General features: G+C 59.1%; 2 protein-coding genes across 10 annotated transcripts in view; one reads left to right on the top strand and one right to left on the bottom strand.

Annotated features, from left to right (window-relative positions):
- The first annotated feature begins 1,887 nt into the window (after positions 1-1,887).
- On the top strand, positions 1,888-20,750 carry ZNF513 (zinc finger protein 513). Of its 7 annotated transcripts, none has more exons than XM_065587305.1 (5): positions 1,888-2,070; positions 4,162-4,279; positions 5,436-5,567; positions 18,562-19,149; positions 19,533-20,750. In XM_065587305.1, exons 3-5 carry the CDS (start codon positions 5,543-5,545, stop codon positions 20,279-20,281), a joined length of 1,362 nt encoding a protein of 453 aa, XP_065443377.1. In that variant the 5' UTR covers positions 1,888-2,070; positions 4,162-4,279; positions 5,436-5,542; the 3' UTR covers positions 20,282-20,750. The 7 variants fall into 7 exon arrangements, with proteins under 7 accessions (XP_065443377.1, XP_065443375.1, XP_065443378.1 ...); XM_065587303.1 differs by having other exon boundaries at positions 5,408-5,567; XM_065587306.1 differs by having other exon boundaries at positions 4,159-4,279.
- Positions 20,751-21,533: 783 nt separating this feature from the next.
- Positions 21,534-24,121, bottom strand: part of SNX17 (sorting nexin 17) — a 43,528-nt gene continuing 40,940 nt past the window's right edge. For all 3 annotated transcript variants that reach the window (XM_065587309.1, XM_065587308.1, XM_065587310.1), the window contains exons 11-15: positions 22,933-23,055; positions 22,749-22,826; positions 22,482-22,556; positions 22,373-22,414; positions 21,534-22,298 (exon numbers count right to left, since the gene is read on the bottom strand). In XM_065587309.1, coding sequence (XP_065443381.1) covers positions 22,179-22,298; positions 22,373-22,414; positions 22,482-22,556; positions 22,749-22,826; positions 22,933-23,055 — 438 coding nt within the window. In that variant the 3' untranslated portion in view covers positions 21,534-22,178. The remainder of the gene's footprint in view (positions 22,299-22,372; positions 22,415-22,481; positions 22,557-22,748; positions 22,827-22,932; positions 23,056-24,121) is intronic.

The following is a 24,121-nucleotide window of genomic DNA, read 5'->3' as shown; positions in this document are numbered from 1 at the left end:
AGGGACATGAGTCTGTTACAAAAATCTTTTAGACGCAGTGTAGATGCAGCCCTGTTGGTCCCAGGATATGAGAGAGACTCCAGGTGGGTGAGGGAATGTCTTTTATTGGATCAACTTCTGTAGGAAGAAAAACAAAAACTTCTGAGGTACACAGAGTTCTGGGAGGGAGAAAGCTTGTCTCGCTCAGCAACAGGATTGGCCATATAAAAGATAATACCTCACCTTCTCTCGCTCAATAAATTGGGTCAACTAGAAAGCAACCGAGGGTCCTGTGGCACCTTTAAGACTAACAGAAGTATTAGGAGCATAAGCTTTCGTGGGTAAGAACCTCACTTCTTCTGTTAGTCTATAAGGTGCCCTAGGACCCTCTGTTGCTTTTTACAGATTCAGACTAACACGGCTACCCCCCTGATACTTGGGTCAACTAGTTCTCCATCAGCCAGTACTTGACTCACCATTCAAAGAATTCTGACCGCCTTGCTGAACGGGAGCTGGTTGGAGCCTATCCGGTCATGATCGTCCAAGTGTTTTGTTCTGTTAATGATCATTTCAACCAAATCACCAAGTGTTGATGTCAGGCGGGCTGGGTTGTAGTTCTCGGACTCAGCTCTAGCGCATTTTTTCTTAATTAGGAGAGAATTTGCTCCTCTCACAGGCCGTGGAACAGGGGCTGTATTTAGTGAGCGGAGTCATGTTTCTGTGTGTACCCGCAAAAAGAAGAACAGGAGGACTTGTGGCACCTTAGAGACTAACAAATTTATTAGAGCATAAGCTTTCGTGGACTACAGCCCACTTCTTCGGATGCATACAGAGACGCTCTAATAAATTTGTTAGTCTCTAAGGTGCCACAAGTACTCCTGTTCTTCTTTTTGCGGATACAGACTAACACGGCTGCTACTCTGAAACTGTGTGTACCCGAACTCCATCAGACCCCTAGGGACAGAGGGCTTTGTACATGCTCCCTTTGCTCCAGGTCCTCACCCGTCAGTCTCTGAGGGGCCTCGTTTGTGTGAGCGGAGGGAGCAGCGCTTCCCCACCCGCCGGGGTACAGACGGCCGAGACCCGACAGGACTTGTGCGGCAATGTCCTTATCTTTCTTGATTGCTCCCTGTACCCCGCGGTGCCCCAGCAGCTGCACCGACTCGGGGCCGGGCTCCCTGCTGCTGGCGCAGGAACAGACGCTCCCGCGATCGGCCGGGGCCGGGGCCGGCAGTTCCCGGACACGAGCCGGGGGGGCCCGACGGGAGCCCACGATACAGAAACCGAGAATCCGCCATTCCTGGGGCTGCCGGGACAGGCTGCGGGGGGGGCGGGCCCTGCCTTGGTCGCTTGAGGGAGCAACCTGCACCCCCCTCGGGCCGCTCCCCGCCGCCCTGTTCCCCCCCCCCGCCGGTAACCCCCGCGCCCTGCTCCTCCCCCCCCGCCGGTAACCCCCCGCCCCCTGTTCCCCCCCGCCGGTAACCCCCGCCCCCTGTCCCCCCCCCCCCCGCCGGTAACCCCGCCCTCCGGTAACCCCCGCCCCCGCCGGTAACCCCCGCCCCCTGCTCCTCCCCCCCGCCGGTAACCCCGCCCTCCGGTAACCCCCGCCCCCGCCGGTAACCCCCGCGCCCTGCTCCTCCCCCCCGCCGGTAACCCCCGCGCCCCCCCCCGCCGGTAACCCCCGCGCCCTGCTCCTCCCCCCCCTCCGGTAACCCCCGCCCCCTGTTCCCCCCCGCCGGTAACCCCGTCCTCCGGTAACCCCGCCCCCTGTTCCCCCCCGCCGGTAACCCCCGCGCCCCGCCCCTAACCCCGCCCCCCTGTACTCCCCCCCCGCGCCCCGCCCCGCGGGCTGTGGGCGCGCCGATAACGTCACCGCCGCCGCCGTTCTCTCGCCGCGCCCCGCGGCTCCCAGCGCGCCCTGCGGCCGGAAGCGGAAGTGGGGCCGGAGCCACCGGCCGCTCCGAGCCGCGGGGCCCATGAGCGGCGGGGGCGGGGGGCGCGGCGGGGCCGGAGCTGGGGGCGGGGCACGCGGCGGGCTGGAGCCGGACACGATGCCCCGCCGGAAGCAGCGACACCCGCAGCCCGTGAAAGGTGAGGGGGGGCCCGGGGGGGGGCTTCCGAGCGGGGACCTGCCCCTCCGGGGGGCGCTGGGGTTAGGGGCGGGGTTAGGGGGTAGCAGAGCAGGACGGGGGTGGGGGGGCGCTGGGTTAGGGGGTAGCAGAGCAGCCCGGAAGGGGGGGGCGCTGGGGTTAGGGGGTAGCAGAGCAGGACGGGGGTGGGGGGGCGCTGGGGTTAGGGGGCAGGAGAGCAGCCCGGGGGGGGGCGCTGGGGTTAGGGGGTAGCAGAGCAGCCCGGGGGGGGGCGCTGGGGTTAGGGGGTAGCAGAGCAGGACGGGGGTGGGGGGGCGCTGGGGTTAGGGGGTAGCAGAGCAAGGCGGGGGCGGGGGGGCGCTGGGGTTAGGGGGTAGCAGAGTAGCCCGGAGGGGGGGGGGGCGCTGGGGTTAGGGGGTAGCAGAGCAGGGGCGGGGGGGGGCGCTGGGGTTAGGGGGTAGCAGAGCAGGGGCGGGGGGGGCGCTGGGGTTAGGGGTTAGCAGAGCAGGGGCGGGGGGGCCGCTGGGGTTAGGGGGTAGCAGAGCAGGGCGGGGGCGGGGGGGCGCTGGGGTTAGGGGGTAGCAGAGCAGGGCGGGGGCGGGGGGGCGCTGGGGTTAGGGGGTAGCAGAGCAGGGCGGGGGGGGGGCGCTGGGGTTAGGGGGTAGCAGAGCAGCCCAGAAGGGGGGGGGTGCTGGGGTTAGGGGGTAGCAGAGCAAGGCGGGGTGGGGGGGCGCTGGGGTTAGGGGGTAGCAGAGCAAGGCGGGGTGGGGGGGCGCTGGGGTTAGGGGGTAGCAGGGCGGGGTGGGGGGGCGCTGGGGTTAGGGGGTAGCAGAGCAGGGCGGGGGTGGGGGGGCGCTGGGGTCAGGGGGTAGCAGAGCAGGGCGGGGGTGGGGGGGGGCGCTGGGGTCAGGGGGTAGCAGAGCAGCCCGGGGTGGGGGCACTGGGGTCAGGGGGTAGCAGAGCAGCCCAGAAGGGGGGGGGTGCTGGGGTTAGGGGGTAGCAGAGCAAGGCGGGGTGGGGGGGCACTGGGGTTACGGGGTAGCAGAGCAAGGCGGGGTGGGGGGGGCACTGGGGTTAGGGGGTAGCAGAGCAAGGCGGGGTGGGGGGGGCACTGGGGTTAGGGGGTAGCAGAGCAAGGCGGGGTGGGGGGGGCACTGGGGTTAGGGGGTAGCAGAGTAGCCCGGAAGGGGGGGGCACTGGGGTTAGGGGGTAGCAGAGTAGCCCGGAAGGGGGGGGCGCTGGGGTTAGGGGGTAGCAGAGCAGCCCGGAGGGGGGGGGGGCGCTGGGGTTAGGGGGTAGCAGAGCAGCCCGGAGGGGGGGGGGCGCTGGGGTTAGGGGGTAGCAGAGCAGCCGGAGGGGGGGGGGAAGGGTGCTGGGGTTAGGGGGTAGCAGAGCAAGGCGGGGTGGGGGGGGGCGCTGGGGTTAGGGGGTAGCAGAGCAGCCCGGAGGGGGGGGCGCGTTAGTACCCCTGGCTGTAACATCCTTGCAGCCAAGCACCGCGCTGCCGGTCCCAGGGGGAGGCTGGACGCAAAGCGCCAGGTGCTGCAGGGGAGCCGAAGGATCCCAGTCCAGGAGTGCCCAGAGCTGCCGTGTGTCTAGAGCAGGAGGACACTGGGAGGCAGCTCCCAGACCCTCGCGTGTTCAGCTTTCAGCCCTGTCCGTTGCCCTTACCCTGGCCGTCTTCTGGGCGCAGGAGACGCTGTTGCGTCTGTTAGGAAGCTCCCCTTAGGGACATCCCCGCTACGTTCTGAGGAGCCAGTGTCGCTGATTCCCCTGCTCCGGTATGTGGCCTCGCACCAGCTCTCAGCACGTTACACAGCCTAGCTGCAGTTGCTCGGGTACAGCTGAAACGGATGGGCAGGCACTTGGCACAGCCAGGCCAGGCCTCTGCTGTTGCAGCCACACGGCTATTGATACTCGCACTCGCCTGAGCAAGGGAATCACAGCCTTCGCTCGTGGTGCAGCCACAGCCTGGGAGAGAGCCCTTGTGCGGGGCTGGGATAGGTGGGCAGCTCCCTAGCCCTGGTAGAGGAGCCGTGTGAGCGGTTCCTTTCAGGCACCAGAATCTCTTATTTCTTCCCATTCTTAGCAGGTGGGGAGTAGCCATCGGGGAAGCTGTTCTTCCTCCCCTCCCGGTGAAATGTACAAGGCAGATGGCTCCACGCTCCTCTCCTGAAGGCCTCCATGTGGCAGGGGACGAGCAGGAAAGGGTGTGTGGAACGGCAGAACCCAAGATCTGACCTGAGCCCCAGTGGGCTTTGGTGGAATAACTTGCATGGGCAGGATGCTGTCCTGGGAGCCAGTCTGTGCTCTGCCAAGGGCTCCCTGTGTGGCCCTGGGTTTCAGTTCCTCACCAGCACCATGGGAGTGAGAGGGTGAAGGCTGGAAAGCTGGTGTGGCTCAGGGGCCGCAGACATTGGGCCAGGTCAGGACTGCAGATAGTCCAGTTGCCATGCAGTGGGGCGAAAGCTGCACGTCCTGGGGCTCACGCAAGCCAGCGCACTCTCTCTCCCAACACCCAGCTGTGCTCAGCGTCCCCTGGACTGCACTGGCAACTCCCCGGCAAAATGAAATCTAATCTGGTCACCTGAGTCTCCTGCCAGCGTTGCTGCTTGCCTGCAGAGGCTTTGGGGTGTGGGGACAGAGCTTGCCGGTTTCCCCCACCCTGTTGGGACCAGCACTGCTAATTGTGTATAGGTGGTCGCAGTGCTGGCTAGGCCCTTAGCTGTCACTGGCTAACTGAGAAGCCACAGCCTGCATGCGGGGCGAGCCTGGACCTTTTAATGCAGTGCTTCTGCCCTGCAGAGTGGCCTGAGGGCATTGGTGTGCTCCACCATGCAGGGCTGGCTGGGTGGCTGGCTCCTCTACCGCCTGTCAGTGTTTCTCCAATCCCCTCGGGTCTCATTTTCTCTTCACACAGGAAGCGGGTGTGAAGTCCCTGCTGCACGGGGGAAGGGAGGTGCCCGCATTTGTTTCACTCTGCTGCCCCAGTCTTCCCTTGTCTTGCCTAGCTCCCCTGCGTGCCGTGGGAGCTCTGATCCAGGACGCTGAAGGCAGCCTGAGCAGGGGTATCGGGACCGAGGGTTTCACCTTTTCCCCCGTGCTGTAGGATGGGAGGCTTGGAGGGCACTTCACATGCAGCTGGTAGCATGTGGAGGACTCTCCCTGGAGCCACTGCCAAAGTCCCGGTTCCCCATGTGGCTGGGCCCAGCCCTGGCTCCCGGACGCCAGTGGTAATGTCCGTTCCCCGTGCCTCCCATGGTTGTGCGGCGGCAAGGAAGAGAGCTGGGCACTCAAGTCCTCAGCCTGTGATAGCGCATTTCCTTGTGCCCCAGCAGTAACTGGCTGGCGCTCCGTGTGTTGCAGTGGACACTGAAGACACGCTCGAGGAGACGCCAGGAGGGGGTCTGGTGCTGCAGAGTGACCTGCTGCTGGGCCAGGACCTGGAGTTTGAGGACAGCAGCGACAGGATCATGGGCTTTGAGAAAGACTCGGAAGGTTTGTCTATGGGCTGTGTGTGTTTCCCAGAGGGAACCTCTAGGCCTGCAGTGACGGGGGAGGTGCCTTCGTTGGAGCTGGGTGAGAGCAGCTCTCTGCTAGACCCCAGCGCGGGGCCTGCACTCAGGAGGAGGGAGTGGCTGGCGCTCTCTGCTGGGCACTGGGAGGTGGGAGTCCAGGCAGCAGCAGCTGTTACTGGTTGGGGGCGAGGGGGGGAAGCTGGCCCTGTGCTCAGGGTTTTGGGGAGGAAGTTGGTCCTGGGGCCTTGGCACAGGCTCTTCCCTGCAGTCACCCCCATCCCAGCCTCTGTGTTTCCTGATGGCAACTGCTAGGGCTCCTGGTGGAGCTGGAGTTGTGAAGCTCTGTCTCCAGAGCCCCCTGGCGCCATAAGGGAGCACTGCCCGCAGGACCCATCACCCTGATGTGTGTCCCCTGGACCCCTGAGGTTCTGGGTGGGGAGAGGCCGGGCAGGGCATGTGCCTCACCCACCCTTGGCTACATTGACTTGGATCTGCCATCATGCTGCCCAGGTGCCTGATTAGCTGGGACCCGGGCGGAGGCTGGGCGGGCGCTTGCCAGGTCGGGAGAGAGGTGGATGGGGTGGGTCTGACCTCTCGCTCTGGGCTTGGGGGTTCCACTCCCTCGGAGGTGGCCCGGGTTCCTGTGGGACAAGCGGGTGACTGCTGAGCTCTGTGCAGAGGAAAGGCAGGGGTCTGTGATGGTGCCTTCCTAGTGAGGGAGGGTCCAGGAGCAGGCCTGCTTTCTTCCTTATGAAATGGGTTGGATGGGGGTCGAGCTGCCTGGCCTCTGGTAGGGTTTTTGTTTGTCACCGTGAAAAGCACAGGCAAGTCCAGAGAGACTGCGAGAGCGCGTGGACGAAGTCAAGACATGAGAGAGCTACAGTCGTCTGGGCACCCTTCGTGCCCATAACTAGGGACGGTGTCACATGCACCTGTCACTGCACGGCCGTGTCAAGTTTGCCAGGCAGGGTTGTGGGGACTGCAATTCCTGTGTCAGGTGGCAGAGCCAGGAGTGTGCTGGCGGAGGAGCCCCGGATGGGACAGACCCCAAAGATCTGGATTCTCTTCCTGCCCTGGGGCTGCGGGCCATGACCTTCGGGGTTTTTCTCCCCTAGTGTGTGTGTGCTGCGCTCGTGTGGTGACCAGGGTTGGCATCTACCTTGGGCATCTGCACCAGCACAGCTACGTCAGTGCAGAAAGCCCAGCATAGATCAGCCAGGAGCCTGTCTGTGCCTGGGATCCCGGTCTGTAAAACGGGAGGGTGGGGGGTGAAGGAATGCTCGCTGGGCTCCGAGACGCCAAGGATCAGTATCACACCCAAGCCCAGGAGGCAGTCGGTCATTCCACGTCTGGATGGTGTGCAGTAAATGAGGCAGCAGCTCACGTGCTGAATTAGGAGAATAAACAGAAATATTGAACAGCTCCATTCCCTGTCCATTCATCCTGTGCACTGAAGGAGACACAGCCCCTTGGTAAAACAGCACATGCTTCTGGAACTGCAGACTGCTGTAATGCACGCGCTCGGGGGCAGGCCCAGCTCTGTACTCTCAATGGATCAAGCCCTAGGCACATCACCGACCGAATTTATCGCTGAACCACCCCAAGAGCTGTGCTGTTCTGGGCCAGTGCAGCTCAGGGTGCAGGAACAGCGTGGCAGAGCATTTGCAGCTGAGGGGACCTGGCTAAGGAACAAAATTCCAGAAGAGATAGGGGAATGTGACCTCCGGTCATCTAGGAAATGCTGCCAAGTCTTCCTCTCTCAGAAAGCCTGTCCGCCACAGGTGGAACACCCTCCTCTCTTCCCACCTGCACCCAGCTCCCCCAGACCTGCCCCAAGCAGAGTCCTGGCCCTGAAAAGAGAATCCCGCAGGGTGCAGCTGGAAGATGCTCGGCTGGTGCGATGCATGGCCTTATAAAACCCTTAGATGATAGATGGATTCCTGGCTTCTCGGAGCTGCGCGTTTGTAATGTCTGTGCACCAAGCAGAGCTCCCTGGCCCTGGCATCCTCGCAAGGCCCTGCCAGGAATCAGTAGGATCCTGCAGCGACAGGGGTCATTTCAACATCATCTGTCTCTAACACCGCCAAATGCAAGCTTGTCTATCTCCCAGCACAGAGCGTTGTCCTGCTCGCGAAAGCAGTGACTCGGGAAAGGACTTGTGGGCCTGCTGAACATCAGCTCCCAGGGCCACGCTGCAGTGAAGAGGCTAAACGTGATCCTCAGATGTATAAACAGGCAGGTGGTATTACCTCTGTATGTGAAACCGTCGCTGGATGCCGCGTCCACACTGCAAACGGGATATTGATGAATTGGAAGGGGTTCCGTGAAGAGCCACAAGAATGATTTGAGATCTGGAAAGTCTGCTTTGCAGTAAGAGACTGACGAAGCTCAGTTTATTTAGCTCAAGTAAGGGAAAGTGAAGAGGTGACTCAGAGCGTGATCTGGAAGGATCTGCCTGGGGAGGAGATTCTCCTAGCAGACGGCTCTTCAGTCTGGCAAAGGCAAGAGGCGAGCCAGTGGCTGGGAGCTAAAACTGGAGAAATTCCGCTTGGAAATAAGGTGCAGGTGTTTCCCAGTGAGGGGGAAGACGGGCCACTCTTGTTTTTTGAAGATCTGCTCTGGCTCAGGCCACCAGTTCTGGGCTTGATGCAGGAGTCCCTGGAGGAGGGTCTGTGGCCTGTTCTGCAGATGGTCACACTCGCTGGCTGCAATGGCCTTAGATCTCTGAGCTCCACTCAGCAGAGTAATGTTGCTGGAGGACTCTCCCTTACCCCAGCAGTGAAGATCTATGCAGAGATGTCACTTAGGTGGGTGGCCATAAGAGACCATGTGTCCCTGTGGATGGGGCCCTGAGCCGGCAGCCCGGATGTCTTCCTGCCTCTGTCACTGACCTGTGGCAAGTCCCGCACTCTGTGCCTCCTTGCCCCTATCCGCAGACAGGATAGCAGCCCTGACCTCTGCAGAGCACTCCAGGGTCTCGGGGGGCAAAGTGCAAAGATGCTACAAAGGTTTCTGGGGGTTAGTGGCGCAGAGGCTGGGCCGTGTGCTGATTGGGCTTGCACTGCATGTCCGTGTGGCTGCTGGCCCCACCCCGCTCTGTCACCTCCTGGTGTTCACTAGCCCTCGGCATGGGGCTTGGACGAGGCCCAGCACGTGTCATTGCCAAGCACTACATGGGCTCCCAGTGCAGTGGATGAGAGGAGAGCTCGGCACTGGCACAAGGGCTGGGCCCTCCGTACTAAACAGTGCAGGAGCCTTGGCAGGTTCCCCAGAGCTGGTCACGCTGGGGCCTGCTCTAACCAGAGCTGTCCCTCGGCCTCCCCTGGGCAGATCCCGCGAGCACTGCTGCTGTGCGAGTGGGCCTGTTCTCCAGGCTGCGCTTGGCCCCACAGCAGTTCACGTGTGGGTCCCTGCAGCACATAGGCTCTTTCTGGGATGGTCACTGAGGATGCAGAGCTCTCTCGTTGGAAGGGACCATTGTGATCATCTAGTCTGACCTCCGGCATCACGCAGGCCAGAGAACCCGCCCAGTGAGTCCTGCCTTGGCTCCAGAACTTCCAGCAGAGCTAGAACGGCGCTTGTAGACATACGCCAAGCCTGGGCCTAAAAACGGCCAGGGCTGGAGAATCCACCGCAGCCCTCGGCTGGTTGTTCCAGTGGAGCATCCCGCTGGGAGCACGTGGTCAGTTAGGGGTCTGAGTAGATACAAGTCCTGTTCTGACTCTCTGCCCTCAGGACAGTCCCCCGAGCTGTAACTCGCTGTCCCTGGATGCAGGATTGTACGGTTGGCTGGGTTACTGAGCCCAGCTTCGCAAGCAATTCCAATTGCTCGGTATGTTTGACCTGCCCCCATCATTTAGCGACCTACTTTGACCCCTGTGCCAGGGTGGGCATTGTCCATGAAGACAGCCCCTCTTCATATTAGTCATTTGTGTTCCCATCGTGCCTAGGAGCCAACCTATGGACCAGGCTCCCAGTGTGCTAGGGGCTGTACATCCAGAACACCCTGTCCCAAGGCACTGGCTGCCTAAGACAAGAAGTGGACACAGACGACGGTGGGGGTACAAGGGAACAGTGCGGCGGCATTGGTCAGCATGATGGGCAGTGGGGTGAGCCCACCAGCAGGCTACCCTTTGTCAGGCTTTCGTAGGCCTCAGAGCAAAGCGGGCGCTGAAGGAGGGTAATGAGGTTAGTGGAACTTTGCAGGGAACCCCCCAAGTGAGAGGCAGCCAGGGGGAAAACACTGGGGTACTTGTTTAAAATGTAACAAGTGGGTGCTAGTGCTTGATCAGCAGCAGGTGTCGACCTTCGATTGTGAGAGAGAGAAATTGCTTGTCTTCGCTTTCTAGGCCCTGCACAGATGGTTTGGTGCACTAGAGAAGGGGGAGCCAGTGGAGGGATTCAGAGAGGGGTGACATGGTCAGAGTGCGCCAGACTAGGACAGAGATCTTTGCAGCAGAATTCTGAATGGATCTGAGTGGGACAAGGTTGCCTTTGTCAAAGCCAGAGGGCAGATGTTGCAGTAACTGAGATGTGAGCCTGGCGGAAGGTTTTAGTTGGGCGGATGGACAGATTAGGCTGGATCCAAGAGCTGTTGTGCAGAAAGAATCGGCAAGATTTAGACACAGCCTGCAAGTGAGGGCCTAGAACAAGGTCCGAGTCGAAGACCATGCTCAGGTGATGGGCCTGAGTGACAGCTGGATGGTGGAGGTGTCCTCAGCGATCGAGAAAGGCGGTAGCAGGCAGATGACACGGGGGAGATTAAGAAGCTCTGTTTTAGCCATGTTGCACTTTAGCGGATAAGGTGTGCGGGGAGAAGGGGACCAAGGACAGAGCCCTGTGGGACCCCCACAGAAAGAGAAGAGGATCCTCCAAAAGACGTGCTGAAGGAGCAAATGGAGCAGTAGGAGAACCAGGAGAGAACAGAGTCATGGAAACCGAGGCAAGACAAGGCTGCAAGCAGAGGAGCATGGTCAGCAGGTGAAAGGCGGCTAACAGCTCAAGGAGGGTGAAGATGGAGCGCTGGTTCTGAGCTTTGGCTAGGGAGAGGTCATCTGAGATTTCAGCAAGAGCAGTTTCAGTGGAGAGTAAGGGATGGAAGCAAGGTCAGAGAGGGTCTCTGATGGAGTTGAGGAGAGGAACTCCAGACTGATATTGTAGAAAGTGAACATAAGAACGGCCATACTGGGTCAGAGAAATAGTGGCCGGTGACAGATGCTCCAGAGGGAATGAACAGAGCAGTTATCGAGTGATCCATCCCCTGTCGTCCAGTCCCAGTCAGAGGGTTAGGGACACTACTCCTGGTGGAATTCTGTGCCAAAAAAAAATAAAAATTCTGCGTGCAATATTTTAAAATTCTGCATCTTTTATTTGTCAAAATAACACAATATAATCATACCAGCTTCAATTATTTTGGTAATTTATTTCAAAATACCTGTCAGCAAGTATGTCTGTAACAATACTGCCAACAAAAAAGATTCAGGAAATGTTTTTTGACAAATAGATTCCTTACTAGGCATATTAATACAGAGCTCTGAGTAGTAATTCATTTAAACTACAATACAGAACCGGATTTCCTGCCCCCCTCAGCAGCAGTGCAAAGGCTGGGGGGAGTCGGGGTAACGGAGGAGCTGAGGGAGAGGGAAGTAATTGCTGGGAAGGAGCCTGGGGGTGAACTTGGAGGGTTGTTGGGTGTGGGTGGGAGAAATATGGAACAGGTTTTTTTTTTGGCGGGGGGGGGGGTTGTTTGGGAGTTGGGGGGCCTCACTATGCAGACCCTGGCTGACCCCAGCCTCTCCCATTCAGTCAGGCACATCTGCCCTGTCCCCATGTGTCACTGCACCTTCTCTCCCCCATGTGTTTCTACACCCCCACTTGGCCCCTTCCCCCCCATTCCCAGTATCCCTGCACCCCCATTCTGCCCCTGGCTCAGTGCTGCCATCTCACTGGCTCTTGTGCCCCTCCCTGGTTTGTCCCCCCCACTGGCCCTTCTGAACCCCAATCTGTGGTCCGTCTCCCCCAGAAGCTCCATGTGTCCCACTCTGGTCATCCTCCCGTATATCCTGTCTCCCCTCACCTGGCCCCCTCCCTCTCTGCAGCTCCTTCAGCCCGGAGCCAGCTGCCCTCTCTTCTGGTGCCACAGCAGCCCCTGGTGGCCAAAAGGAGTAACTGCAGCACCTCCCCGCTTAATCTATTTTGGGGGATGGGGGGATCTGCAGGGGACATGAATCATAGAAGATTAGGGTTGGAAGAGACCTCAGGAGGTCATCTAGTCCAACCCCCTTCTCAAAGCAGGACCAATCCCCAACTAAATCATCCCAGCCAGGGCTTTGTCAAGCCAGGCCTTAAAATCCTCTAAGGATGGGGGGTGGGGATAGCTCAGTGGTTTGAGCATTGGCCTGCTAAACCCAGGGTTGTGAGTTCAGTCCTTGAGGGGGCCATTTAGGGATCTGGGGGCAAAAATCTGTCTGGGGATTGGGCCTGCTTTGAGCAGAGGGTTGAACTAGATACCTCCTGACATCCCTTCCACCCCTGATATTCTATGATTCCACCACCTCCCTAGGTAACCCATTCCAGTGCTTCACCACCCTCCTAGTGAAATAGTGTTTCCTAATATCCAACCTGGACCTCCCCCACTGCAATTTGAGACCATTACTTCTTGTTCTGTCATCGGTACCACTGAGAACAGCTGAGCTCCATCCTCTTTGGAACCTCCCTTCAGGTAGTTGAAAGCAGCTATCAAATCCCCCCTCACTCTTCTCTTCTGCAGACTAAACAATCCCAGTTCCCTCAGCCTCTCCTCATAAATAGGGGGCTGGGCACTTGAATCATTTTCGTTGCCCTGCGCTGGACTCTCTCCAATTTGTCCACATCCCTTCTGCAGTGCGGGGCCCAAAACTGGATGCAGTACTCCAGATGTGGCCTCACCAGTGCCGAATAGAGGGGAATAATCACTTCCCTCGATCTGCTGGCAATACTCCTACTAATGCAGCCCAATATGCCATTGGCCTTCTTGGCAACAAGAGCACACTGTTGACTCATATCCAGCTTCTCATCCACTGTAACCCCAGGTCGTTTTCTGCAGAACTGCTGCCTAGCCACTAGGTCCCTGGTCTGTAGCAGTGCAGGGGATTCTTCCGTCCTAAGTGCAGGACTCTGCACTTGTCCTTCTGCACATGCACAGTGGCGCAGAATTCCTCCTGGAATAGAACACCTGGAGCATGCGGTTTCATCCTTGACTGTTTTGGCTAGTAGCCATTAATGGACCTATTCTTTGTGAACGTATCTAATTATTTATGAACCCAGTTATACTTTTGGCCTTCACAGCATCCCCTGGCAACGAGTTCCACAGGCTGACTGTGCGTTGTGTGAAGAAATACTTCCTTTTGTTTGTTTTCAACCTGCTGCCTATTAATTTCATTTGGTGACCCCAGCTCTTGTTGAGAAGGAGTAAATAACACGTCCTTATTTACTGTCTCCACACTAGTCCTGATTTTATAGACCTCTATCATATCACCCCTTAGTCGTCTCTTTTCCAGGCTGAAAAGTCCCAGTTTTTTTAGTCTCTCCTCATGTGGAAGCTGTTCCATCCCCCTAATCATTTTTCCTGCCTTTCTCTACTTTTTCCAATTCCAATATATCTTTTTTTTGAGATGGGGCGACCGGAACTGCTCGCAGTACTGAAGGTCTGGCTGGGCCATGGATTTATACCGTGGCAATATAATATTTATTGGCTGATTATCTGTCCCTTTCCTTTGGTTCCTACCATTCTGTTCACTTTTTTGACTGCTGCTGCACCTTGAGTGGATGTTCTCAGAGAACTGTCCACGATGCCCTCATGATCTTTCTCGAGTGGTAACAGCGGATTTAGACCCATCATTGTGTATGTGGAGTTCCGATTGGTTTCCAATGCGCATTACTTTGTATTTGTCAACACTGAATTTCATCTGCCATTTTGTTGCCCAGTCACCCAGTTTTGTAAGATCCCTTTGGAACTCCTCACACTGCTTCGGACTTAACTATCTTGAGTAATTTTGTATCGTTTACCCCTTTTTCCATATCATTATGAATATGTTGAACAGCGCTGGTCCCAGTACAGACCCCTGGGGGATCCTGCTATTTACCTCTCTCCACTGTCAAAATTGACCATTTATTCTTGCCCCTTATTTCCTGTTTTGTAACCAGTTCCTGATCCATGAGACTACCTTCCCTCTTACCGTAGAATTATAGAATCCTAGGCATAGAAGGCACTGCAAGAGTCATCCAGTCTAACCCCTAATCTAATCCCACGTTTGCTTAAGAGCCATTGCGAGGGATCTTGTCAACGGCTTTCTGAAAGTCCAAGTACGCTCTATCCACTGGATCCCCCTTGTCCACTTGCTTGTTGAGCCCCTCAGAGAATTCTAATTGTTAAGGCAGGATTTCCCTTTACAAAAAACATGTTGGCTCTTCCTCCAACATACCGTGTTCCTCTGTGTCTGATAATTCTGTTCTTCCCTATAGTTTCAACCAATTTGCCTGTTACTGAAGTCAGGCTTACCGGCCTGTAATTGCCAGGATCGCCTCTGGAATCCATTTTAAAAAAATTGGCATCATATTAACTATCCTCCAGTCATCTGGTACAGAGACTGACTTAAGCAATAGGTTACATACCACAGTTAGTTCTTCAGAACTCTTGGGTGAATCCCATCTGGTCCTGGTGACCTATTCCTCCCTAATTTATCCATTTGTTCCAGAATCTTCTCCATGACACCTCAATCTGGGACAGCTCCTCAGATTTGTCACCTAAAAAGAATGGCTGAAGTATGGGAATTTCCCTCAGGTGATCTGCAGTGAAGACTGATGCAAAGTATTCATGTAACTTGTCTGCAATGGCCTTGTCATCCTTGAGTGCTCCATTAGCACCTCGATTGTCCAGTGGTCCTACTGATTGTCTGGCAGGCCTCCTGCTTCTGATGTACTTAAAAAAACAGCAAAAAAAAATTTATTCTTTTTTTACCGGACTAATTAAATTTTCCATGACTTGTCAGAGTTTATCCTTTCTATTTTCCTCAGTAAGATTTGACTTACAATCTTTAGGGGGTGTCTCTGTCTCTGACTGCTGCTTTTACTCCGTTTAGCAATGAGGGCGTTCTTTTGGTTGACTTACAGTTTCCTTTCTTTGTGGGGGAGGGTGTACCTAGGGTTTGAGCCTCTGTGATGGAGGTGGTAAAACGTTTCCCTGCACTCTTGTGACTGCTCCTTTTCTGTTCCACGGCACTAGCCTCCTCGTTCCTGTGTCGTTCCCCTTTCTGAAGTTAAATGCTCCTGGGGGGGGTTCTTTTGTATTCCCCCCCCCCCCCTAGAAGGATGTTACATTATGGTCACTGTTACCGAGCAGTTCAACTACATTCAAGGCTTGGATCAGATCCTGTGCGCTGCCACGTAGGACAAAGGCCAGGCCTACGCTACCGGCTAAATCGGCACTGCTGCGATTGATGCAGTGCAGTCGAGTGAGTGGGTCTGGTGAAGACCTGCTGAGTTGATGGGAGAGCGCTCTCCTGACACGGTCTGTACTCCATCTCCCCAAGAGGCAGAAGCTACGTTAATGGGAGAGCATCTCCCCTCGACATCGCGGGGGGTAAATAAATAATTAATGGAGATATCCCATCTCCTAGAACTGGAAGGGACTATGAAAGGTCATCGAGTCCAGCCCCCTGCCTTCACTAGCAGGACCAAGTACTGATTTTGCCCCAGATCCCTAAGTGGCCCCCTCAAGGACTGAACTCACAACCCTGGGTTTAGCAGGCCAATGCTCAAACCACTGAGCTATCCCTCCCCCAAGGTAGACACCACTGTACATTGACTTGAGTTATGTAACTTACATGACTGACCTAGTGCAAGTTTGATCGACTTACAGCCTTATGTAGAGCAGCCCTAAGTCAAGACTTGTCTCTCCCCCGGGGGTTCCAGGGCTGGCTGCTCCAAGCGGCAGTCATTAATGGTGTCTAGAAATGTTCTTTGCATCCTATCCTGAAGTTACCTGTTCCCAGTCAATAGGGGGATAGTTGAAGTCTCCCATTACTGCATTTTCTATTTTTATAGACTCTCTAATCGCCCTGAACATTTCCCAGTCTCCATCACCATCCTGGCCAGGTGGTCAGTAGTATATCCCTACTGCTATACTCTTCTTATTCACACATGGAATTTCTATCCATAGAGAGAGAGTCTGTGGTACCGTTTGAGTCATTTAAGATTTTTTTACTCTATGCTTTTTTTCACTTATAGTGCTCCTCCCCAACCAGCACGACCTGTTCTGTCCTACCAGGGTACAAAATGTATAGGAATTAGTGTCGCATTGATTATCATCAGTCTACCAAGTTTCCATGTTTCCTATTATATCAACAGCCTCATTTAATACCAGGCACTCACCCATCTTACTATTTAGACTTCTTGCATTTGTAAACAAGCACTTATAAAATTTGTCAATATTTAGTTGTCTGCCTTGTTGTGATGTCATTGAATGGGACTCTCTCTCTTGTTTGACTCCTGCCTGCACTTTATCGATGTCTGTCCTCTCCCCTTTACTAGGCTATAGAGAATCCCTGTTAATAGATCCTCCCCTAAGGGATGCCTCTGTCCGAATCGCATGCTCCTCCGCACCTGTTGGCTTTCCCCCAGCCCTTAGTTTAGAAACTCCTCTGTGACCTTTTTAATTTGACATGCCAGCAGTCTGGTTCCATTTTGGTGTGGGGGGAGCCCATCCTGCCTGTATAGGCTCCTCCTTCCTAATAAATCTAAAGCCCTCCTCCCTACACCATCGTCTCATCCACGCCGTGAGACCCTGCAGTTCTGCCCGTCTAACTGGCCCTGTGTGTGGAACTGGAGGCATTTCAGAGAATGGCTCCCATGGAGTCCTGGACTTCAGTCTCTTACCTAGCAGCCAACTTTGGGCTTCAGGACTTCTGTCCTCTCCTTCCCTATGTCCCTGGTACCTACATGTACCATGGCCACCGGCTCCTCCCCAGCACTGTGTATTCAGGGAGCTTACTGATGAAGGGGGAAACAGAGCTGGGGTGGTAGTTGGAGAGGCAAATGGGTTTTTAAGGGGGGAGAAACTAAAGCCGGCTGGTCCTGGCTGGAGCCTGAGAAGAGGGTGGGGATGAGAGTGAGCACAAGGCAGATGAGGAGGCTGGAGGGGGTCACTGGAGTTAGAGGAAGAGAACAGACAGGAAACCTCTCCATCTGTGATAGGGGATGGTCCCAGGGGTTTTATCCATTTTCTGGATCAAGCAGCGAGGCCCCATGCAGGGAGCTGTGGAGACCGGAGGGCGAGGGCTCGAGGAGCCAGTGGCAGGCTCTGTTGGAGAAGCAGTGCTGTCTGGGACAATGGCATTTCCGTGAGCCCACTGCTGCAAAGCTCGCTGGCCCAGTGTGTGTCCGTGGGCTGCTCCTGCGCCTCTCAGGGCCTGGAGTGCAGCCGTCTGCATCTTCTCCTGCTCCAGTGGCCACTGGATGCAAGCCCTGTGCTCCCTTGGCCCAGGCTGCCAGCAGGACAGCATGGGGCACATTGGCATTGCCCCTGACTGCCATCTGTCTAGCTGGGGCACTGCAGGGACGGTTCTCAGCTCAGCTGCCTAGCTTCGGCTGTGCCCTTGCCATGGGGTGACCCTGCTGTGTGGGCGGTCAGTGCAGGTCCAGCCAGCCCCCTTGCCAGCTCTCGTGCTGGTTTAATGGCCTCTCTGAGGGCCTGGCCAGCAGGTGTAGAGGGAACCACAGCAGTTCCACAGAGTGGGGGTCCTGCGTGGGCAGGCCCATCTGTTGGGAACTGGTGTCTGCTGGGGTGTCCTGGTGGGTGGGTGCTGCCCAAAGGGGAGGGGCTCATGGATGGCTATTCCAGGGGGGCTCCTGCACTGGGACCAGTGCCCTTCAACACATTCATAAATGATGTGGGGAAAAAGATGTAAGCACTGAGGTGGCAAAGTCCAAAGCAGACTGCAAAGAGCTACAAAAAGCTCTCACAAAACTGGGTGACTGGGCAAGAAAATGGCAGGTGAAATTCAGTGTTGATCAGTGCAAAGTAATGCACATTGGAAACCATAATCCCACCAATACATATAAAATGACGGGGTCTAAATTAGCTGTTGCCCTTTAAGAAAGAGATTGTGGAGTCCTAGATAATTCTCAGAAAACATCCACTCAGTGTGCAGTGGCCGTCAAAGAGGCGAACAGAACGTAGGAACCATTAGGAGAGGGCTGGATAATAAGACAGAAAATATCATATTGCCTCTATATAAACCCCTGGTACACCCACATCTTGAATTCTGTGTGCAGATGTAGTTGCCCCATCTAAAAAAAAATCTATTGGAATGGGAAAAGAGCAACAAAAATGATTAGGGGTCTGGAACGGCTTCTGTATGAGGAGAGATTAACAAGCCTGGGCCTTTTCAGCTTGGAAAAGAGACGACTAAGGGGGGATATGATAGAGGTCTATAAAATCATGACTAGTGTGGAGAAATTGAATAAGGAAGTGTTATTTACTCCTTCTCATAACACAAGAACTAAGGGTCACCAAATGAAATTACGAGGCAGCGGGTTTTAAACACACAAAAGGATGTTTTCTTCACATAACAGAGTCAACCTCGGGATATTGTGAAGGCCAAGACTGTAATAGGGGTCAAAAAGAACGAGAGACGTTCCTAGAGGACAGGTCCATCAATGGCTATTAGCCAACATAGTCAGGACGCAGCCCCACACGCTGGGTGTCCCCTAGCCTCTGGCTGCCAGCTGCTGGGACTGACGACAGAGTCGGGCTCACTAGATCATGGCCATTCCCACTAAAGCGTCTGGCACCAGCCGCTGTCAGAAGACAGGACACTGGGCTGACCCAGCCTGGCCGTTCCTGTGTCCAGCCCAGAGGGGAGGGGCTTGGGGGTGGCTGCTGGGGGTGTGTGGCCTCTGCGCTGACTGCTCCCCTCTCCCTGCGGCGTTTGTAGTGGACTCGCTGGTGGGGAAGATCACCATCCCGGCCTACTCGCTGAGCGACGACGACTACTCCAGCTACCGGCAGCTGAGCGTGGAGAGTGACCCCGAGGAGGGGCGGGAGCCTGGCCCCCCAGCCCTGCCTTGCCCTCAGTGTGGCCTGCAGCTGGCCGTGCGCTTGGGGCAGAGCTGCCCACGGTGTGCGGGGGCCGAGGAGGGCCGGGGCCAGCGTGTGGTCTACTCCTGCCAGCTCTGCCCCTTCGCCTCCCACTACTCCAGCCACCTCAAGCGCCACATGAAGACCCACAACGGCGAGAAGCCTTTCAAGTGCCCGCACTGCGACTATGCCTCGGCCCAGCTGGTGAACCTGACGCGGCACAAGCGCACGCACACGGGCGAGAGGCCCTACCGCTGCCAGGCCTGCAGCTTCGCCTGCAGCAGCCTGGGCAACCTGCGGCGCCACGAGCGGATCCACAGCCAGGACAAGCCCTTCCAGTGCAGCGCCTGCGACTACCGCTGCAACCAGAGCCGCAACCTCAAGCGCCACATGCTGAGCCATCGCCAGGCGGAGGAGGGGCCCTGCCGCCGGGACAAGGCCCAAGGTAGGGGGCAGGAAACGCCCAGCACGTGGGCCGGAGCAGGCCGCTCCAGGGCAGCCTTGCTGGGCCAGTGGGGGTAGGGCTGCAGGGCCCTGGCAAGAGAAGCTGGTGTGGTCACTGGCCTCCAGTGAGGCTCCAGGGGCAGCTCCTGCTCTGGGGGGTCTGGGCGGAGCGGAGCCCCCCACACGCTGCACCTCAAACACCATCCAGCAGCCAGGACAGGTCCCTCCTCGGCCCAGTCCCTCCCCACCTGGCACTCGCTCTGGGGAGGAGACGTGTGGGCCGGGGGGAGCAGGGGCAGGGAGGAGGGGGCTGGACATGGCAGTTGGGGGAGGGAGGAGGTCCCCGCCCCCAGTCTCACAGCTGCCCTCTGCCCTGTCCTGCAGAGCCGCTGCTGCCGGAGCTGAGCCTGCACGTGAGCGGTGCGGGCAGCCCCCTCCTGCCCGGCTGCGCCCGCCTGCGGGGCGACGAGACAGACGCCTTGCCGGAGCTGCTCTTCCCCTTCACCTGCCGCATGTGCGGGCTGGTGCTGGACGACGGCTTGGCGCAGGACGAGAGCCTGGTCGAGCAGATCTGCAGCCGCTGCAGCCTGGCCGTGCTGAGCACCGAGCCGGGCGACAGCCCCCCCGAGAGCGGCGCCAAGGGCTTCTCCTGCAGCCTGTGCTCCTTCGCCACACACTACCCCAACCACCTGGCTCGCCACATGAAGACGCACAGCGGCGAGAAGCCCTTTGCCTGCCCCCTCTGCCCCTACGCCTCCGCCCACCTGGACAACCTCAAGCGACACCAGCGTGTGCACACGGGCGAGCGGCCCTACAAGTGCCAGCTCTGCGACTACGCCTGTGGCAACCTGGCCAACCTCAAGCGGCACGGCCGCATCCACTCCGGCGACAAGCCCTTCCGCTGCGGCCTGTGCAGCTACCGCTGCAACCAGAGCATGAACCTCAAGCGCCACATGCTGCGCCACACGGGCGAGAAGCCGTTCCGCTGCCGCCACTGCCCCTACACCACCGGCCACTGGGACAACTACAAGCGCCACCAGAAGATCCACGGCCCTGCTGCTGAGGGTTGGGCCAGCCCCCCGAGTGCCCAGCCCCGGCTGGCCCTGCCGCCCCCGGCTGCCTCCCTGCCCTAGGACCCGGGCCTGCCAGAGCAGGCGCATGGCCGGGGGCTGAAATGCTGCTGCTGGGAGCGAGGGAAGTGCCCCCTGCCGGCAGGGCCTTGCTGGGCCTGTCCCTTCCTAGGGGGCATGGGGAGGCTGGGAGGCCTGGCCATGGGGGCAGGGCCCAGCAGTGCTGCAGGTTCCCCCCTCATACAGGCTGGGCCTAGCCTGGGGCGTGGGAAGCGGGAACTCAGACCCATTGCTGCCCAGTAACCCGAGCGCCTCACCCCAGCCATGCCCAGCAGTGTCACTGCTTGGAATAAAGTCTCTGCGTCCTGCAGGGCCGGGCAATGGCTGCCGCCTTGCGTCCTCCCCCCATCCATGGAGTCTGAGCCCCCAGTAGGCACTAGAGGGCTGGGTTGGGGACCCCTCCTCTGTCCCATGAGGCTCAGGCCAAGCAGCGCCCCAGCTGTGTGTAGCTGCTGTCGGGGGAGGGAACAGACCCCCCCACCCCCCAATCATACACAGCTGTTCCTTGGAGCAGTTCTGCCTGGGCAATGGGGGCTCCGGGGCTAGGAGGCTGAGTGCTACGGGGCACCGCTCAGCTGCTGCTACCAGCCGGCCTCTGCCCGGGCAGCGCGCGGCAGCCTTGTCAGTGACCACCGAGCGTGGCCCCTTCCCTCCTCCAGCGTCCTCGGGTGCAGCGGGGAGGGAGGGGCGGGGGGGAGGCTGGCCTGGCCCCCTGACCCGGGGTGCATCTCAAGGCTGTGTAATTTATATTGTGTATAAAAGCATTAAAGTCAGTTTGGGTAGCTGGCCTCACTCTTTGGGGTGCAGAGCGGCGTCTGGCCAAGCCCAGGGGGGTGAGCGATACTGAGCCCCTCGGCCCCCAGGCACGGCCAAGAGCTGCTCAGGGGCTCCAGGAAAGGGGGCACAGCAGCACGGCTGCCGTTTCTGCCCGAGTGCGACGCCATGTACGTGCTGATGTCACACGGCCCCACGCTTCCCTGGCTTGCGGCGGTATGTGCACTCAGCCAGGGCAGCTGGGAGCCTGGCCCCACAGCACGGGGGCAGGGCCTGTGCTCCCTGCTCCAACGCAGGCGCACGGGGATTTAAAGTCACCTGCTGGGGCTCTGGCGCTCAGCCCACCAGGGCATGGACCTAAGGGGGTGGGTGCCGGGGGCCCAGCTGGAGTTATGGGTTGCTGCTGCCCGCCCTCCCTCCCTGCACCCCTCCAAGCCCCACAGCCTGGGCAAGGCCACCCCACTCCACAGCCACACACTGGTTACCAATCATGATCCGCTTTAATCACTGCAGTGTGTAAACATTGGTTAATGTCCATTCATGCTCCAGTCCTCTGTACACAGCAGAGCGCTACCGGTTACAAGCCTCGGCGATTACGCTGGCGTCTACGAGCGGGTTAGCGGCGGCAGGCAGCACACCAGCCTGCAGCCAGTGCTGAACTTCGGCCATTGTTCTTTGTGCAAAGACCTAGCTGCTAATTTGGCATGTATGGAGGCCGGGAGGTGTCTGTCGCCATGGGAACAGCCCCAGGCCTCCACCTCCCATGGCAGCCAGCCCTCGGACTGGCTCTAAGTGCAAGCTACAGGCCAGTCCTGGCCCCAGGCCACGGAGCCCTCCGGCAGGGGTGGGGCAGCTGCCTCGTGGCGCTGGCCAGCCCACGTCCTGACGGGGGCCGTGTGCAAGAGCGTTGTTCCCCCTATGAAATGGGTTCCATGGGCTGGGCCTGGGCAAGGGGCCGCCCTCAGGAAGGTGGCAGCAGCAGCGGGGAGGTGGCTCCCCCCCAAGGCAATGGTGGGTGGAGGGGGTTGAAGTGGGGCAGGGGCAGGCGGCTGGTAACCCGGCAGAGGCACATGGGACGTTCCCCAGAGCCGCGCTGGCCGCGGGCGGCATGAGAGGGCGGAGCAGGCTACAGGTCCTCGTCGCCGATCCCCTCGAAGGCGTAGTTGCCGTGGAAGTCGTTGGCACCCAGGTCGCTGGCGGAGCCGGAGTGGCTGATGCCCCGCAGGCTGACGGAGGTGAGCTTGCTCTGCAGGGAGGGAGGGCAGGTCAGAGCCATGCGCGCAGCGGGACCCGCCCCCCAGGAGGTGAGGAGTTACTCACCGAGAGTTTGAGCATGGGCTCCCGGCTGCCATCGGGCGAGTCCTGCAGAGACAGACACGGGTCAGAGTGGGTGGGCAGGGCGGGGAGGGGGGCGGGGGGCTGCACTTACCAGCAGGGGTGGGGATTTCACAGCTTGCTGGCTGTCTGAGCGCCGCAGGGCCCCGTTTGCTCGCCGGCGGAACATCTGGGGGAAAGCAAACGAGATAGCTCAGCAAGGGGTGGGGCACAGCTGGGCGGCCACACAGGCCCCGGAGGGGGGGGGACAGCCGGAGCAGCCAGGGGGCCTGGGGAGAACCAGCCATGGGACTCCAAGGGGGGCTGAGGCGGTAGCAATGCAAGAGGGACAAGCTCACCCCCTTCCCAGCCACCCCCTCACCTTGCGGATGCTGCCGCCAGACTTCTTCACCATCAGCTCATCCACCATGGACTGCAGGCAGATGCTCAGCATGATGGCCTGGGGGAGACAGCACCCGTCACAGCCAGCCTCGAGCAGCCCCCATCTCCCCCAGAGCACAGCCCTTCCCGCCCAGCCACGGAGCTCTGGGAGCAGCCGGCCCTACCTGGGGGCTAGTGATGGTGACCCACTGCAGCCGGTCCTTGCTCATCAGGTACTCAAAGGCCAGTTCCAGCTTCACCTCCGCTTTCCCTGGGCTGCTCCCCGGCGGCCCGGTGCTCGTGGGAACCTGAGGAAGAGGAGGGTGAGGCTGGTGGCTGTCCCTGCCCACCCCTGCCAGCAGGGCACCAAAGAGAGCCCCCTGCGCCCAGCAGGGCCCTTGTGTCGCAGCCAGAGTCCCAGGGTCAACGGGGTGGAGGGCAGAGTGATGGGGCAGAGAGAGGCTGCCCAGCTTCTCAGGCAGCCTTTCTGCCACAGCCATGAAACAGCAACAGACCCCCCCCGCCCCCCCAGTCACAGGGACCCCCCCCCCCGCCAAAACCCCTCCCCTACAGTCACAGGCACCCCCCCACAGGACCCCCCCCCCCGCCAAAACCCCTCCCCTACAGTCACAGGCACCCCCCACAGACCCCCCCCAAAACCCCTCCCCTACAGTCACAGGCACCCCCCACAGACCCCCCCCAAAACCCCTCCCCTACAGTCACAGGCACCCCCCACAGACCACCCCTCCCCTACAGTCACAGGCACCCCCCCACAGACCCCCCCCCACCAAAACCCCTCCCCTACCGTCACAGGCACCCCCCACAGACCCCCCCCAAAACCCCTCCCCTACAGTCACAGGCACCCCCCACAGGACCCCCCCCGCCAAAACCCCTCCCCTACCGTCACAGGCACCCCCCACAAACCCCCCCCCGCCAAAACCCCTCCCCTACCGTCACAGGCACCCCCCACAGACCCCCCCCCGCCAAAACCCCTCCCCTACCGTCACAGGCACCCCCCACAGACCCCCCCCCCCCGCCAAAACCCCTCCCCTACCGTCACAGGCACCCCCCACAGACCCCCCCCCGCCAAAACCCCTCCCCTACCGTCACAGGCACCTCCCACAGACCCCCCCCCGCCAAAACCCCTCCCCTACCGTCACAGGCACCCCCCCACAGACCCCCCCCCGCCAAAACCCCTCCCCTACCGTCACAGGCACCCCCCCACAGACCCCCCCCGCCAAAACCCCTCCCCTACCGTCACAGGCACCCCCCCACAGACCCCCCCCCGCCAAAACCCCTCCCCTACAGTCACAGGCACCCCCCCACAGACCCCCCCCCACCAAAACCCCTCCCCTACAGTCACAGGCACCCCCC

This window comes from Chrysemys picta, chromosome 3, assembly GCF_011386835.1.
Source record: "Chrysemys picta bellii isolate R12L10 chromosome 3, ASM1138683v2, whole genome shotgun sequence".
Classification (NCBI taxonomy): Eukaryota; Metazoa; Chordata; order Testudines; family Emydidae; genus Chrysemys; species Chrysemys picta.
Note: the sequence above shows the minus strand (reverse complement) of the source record. Positions and strands in the feature narration are given on the sequence as shown.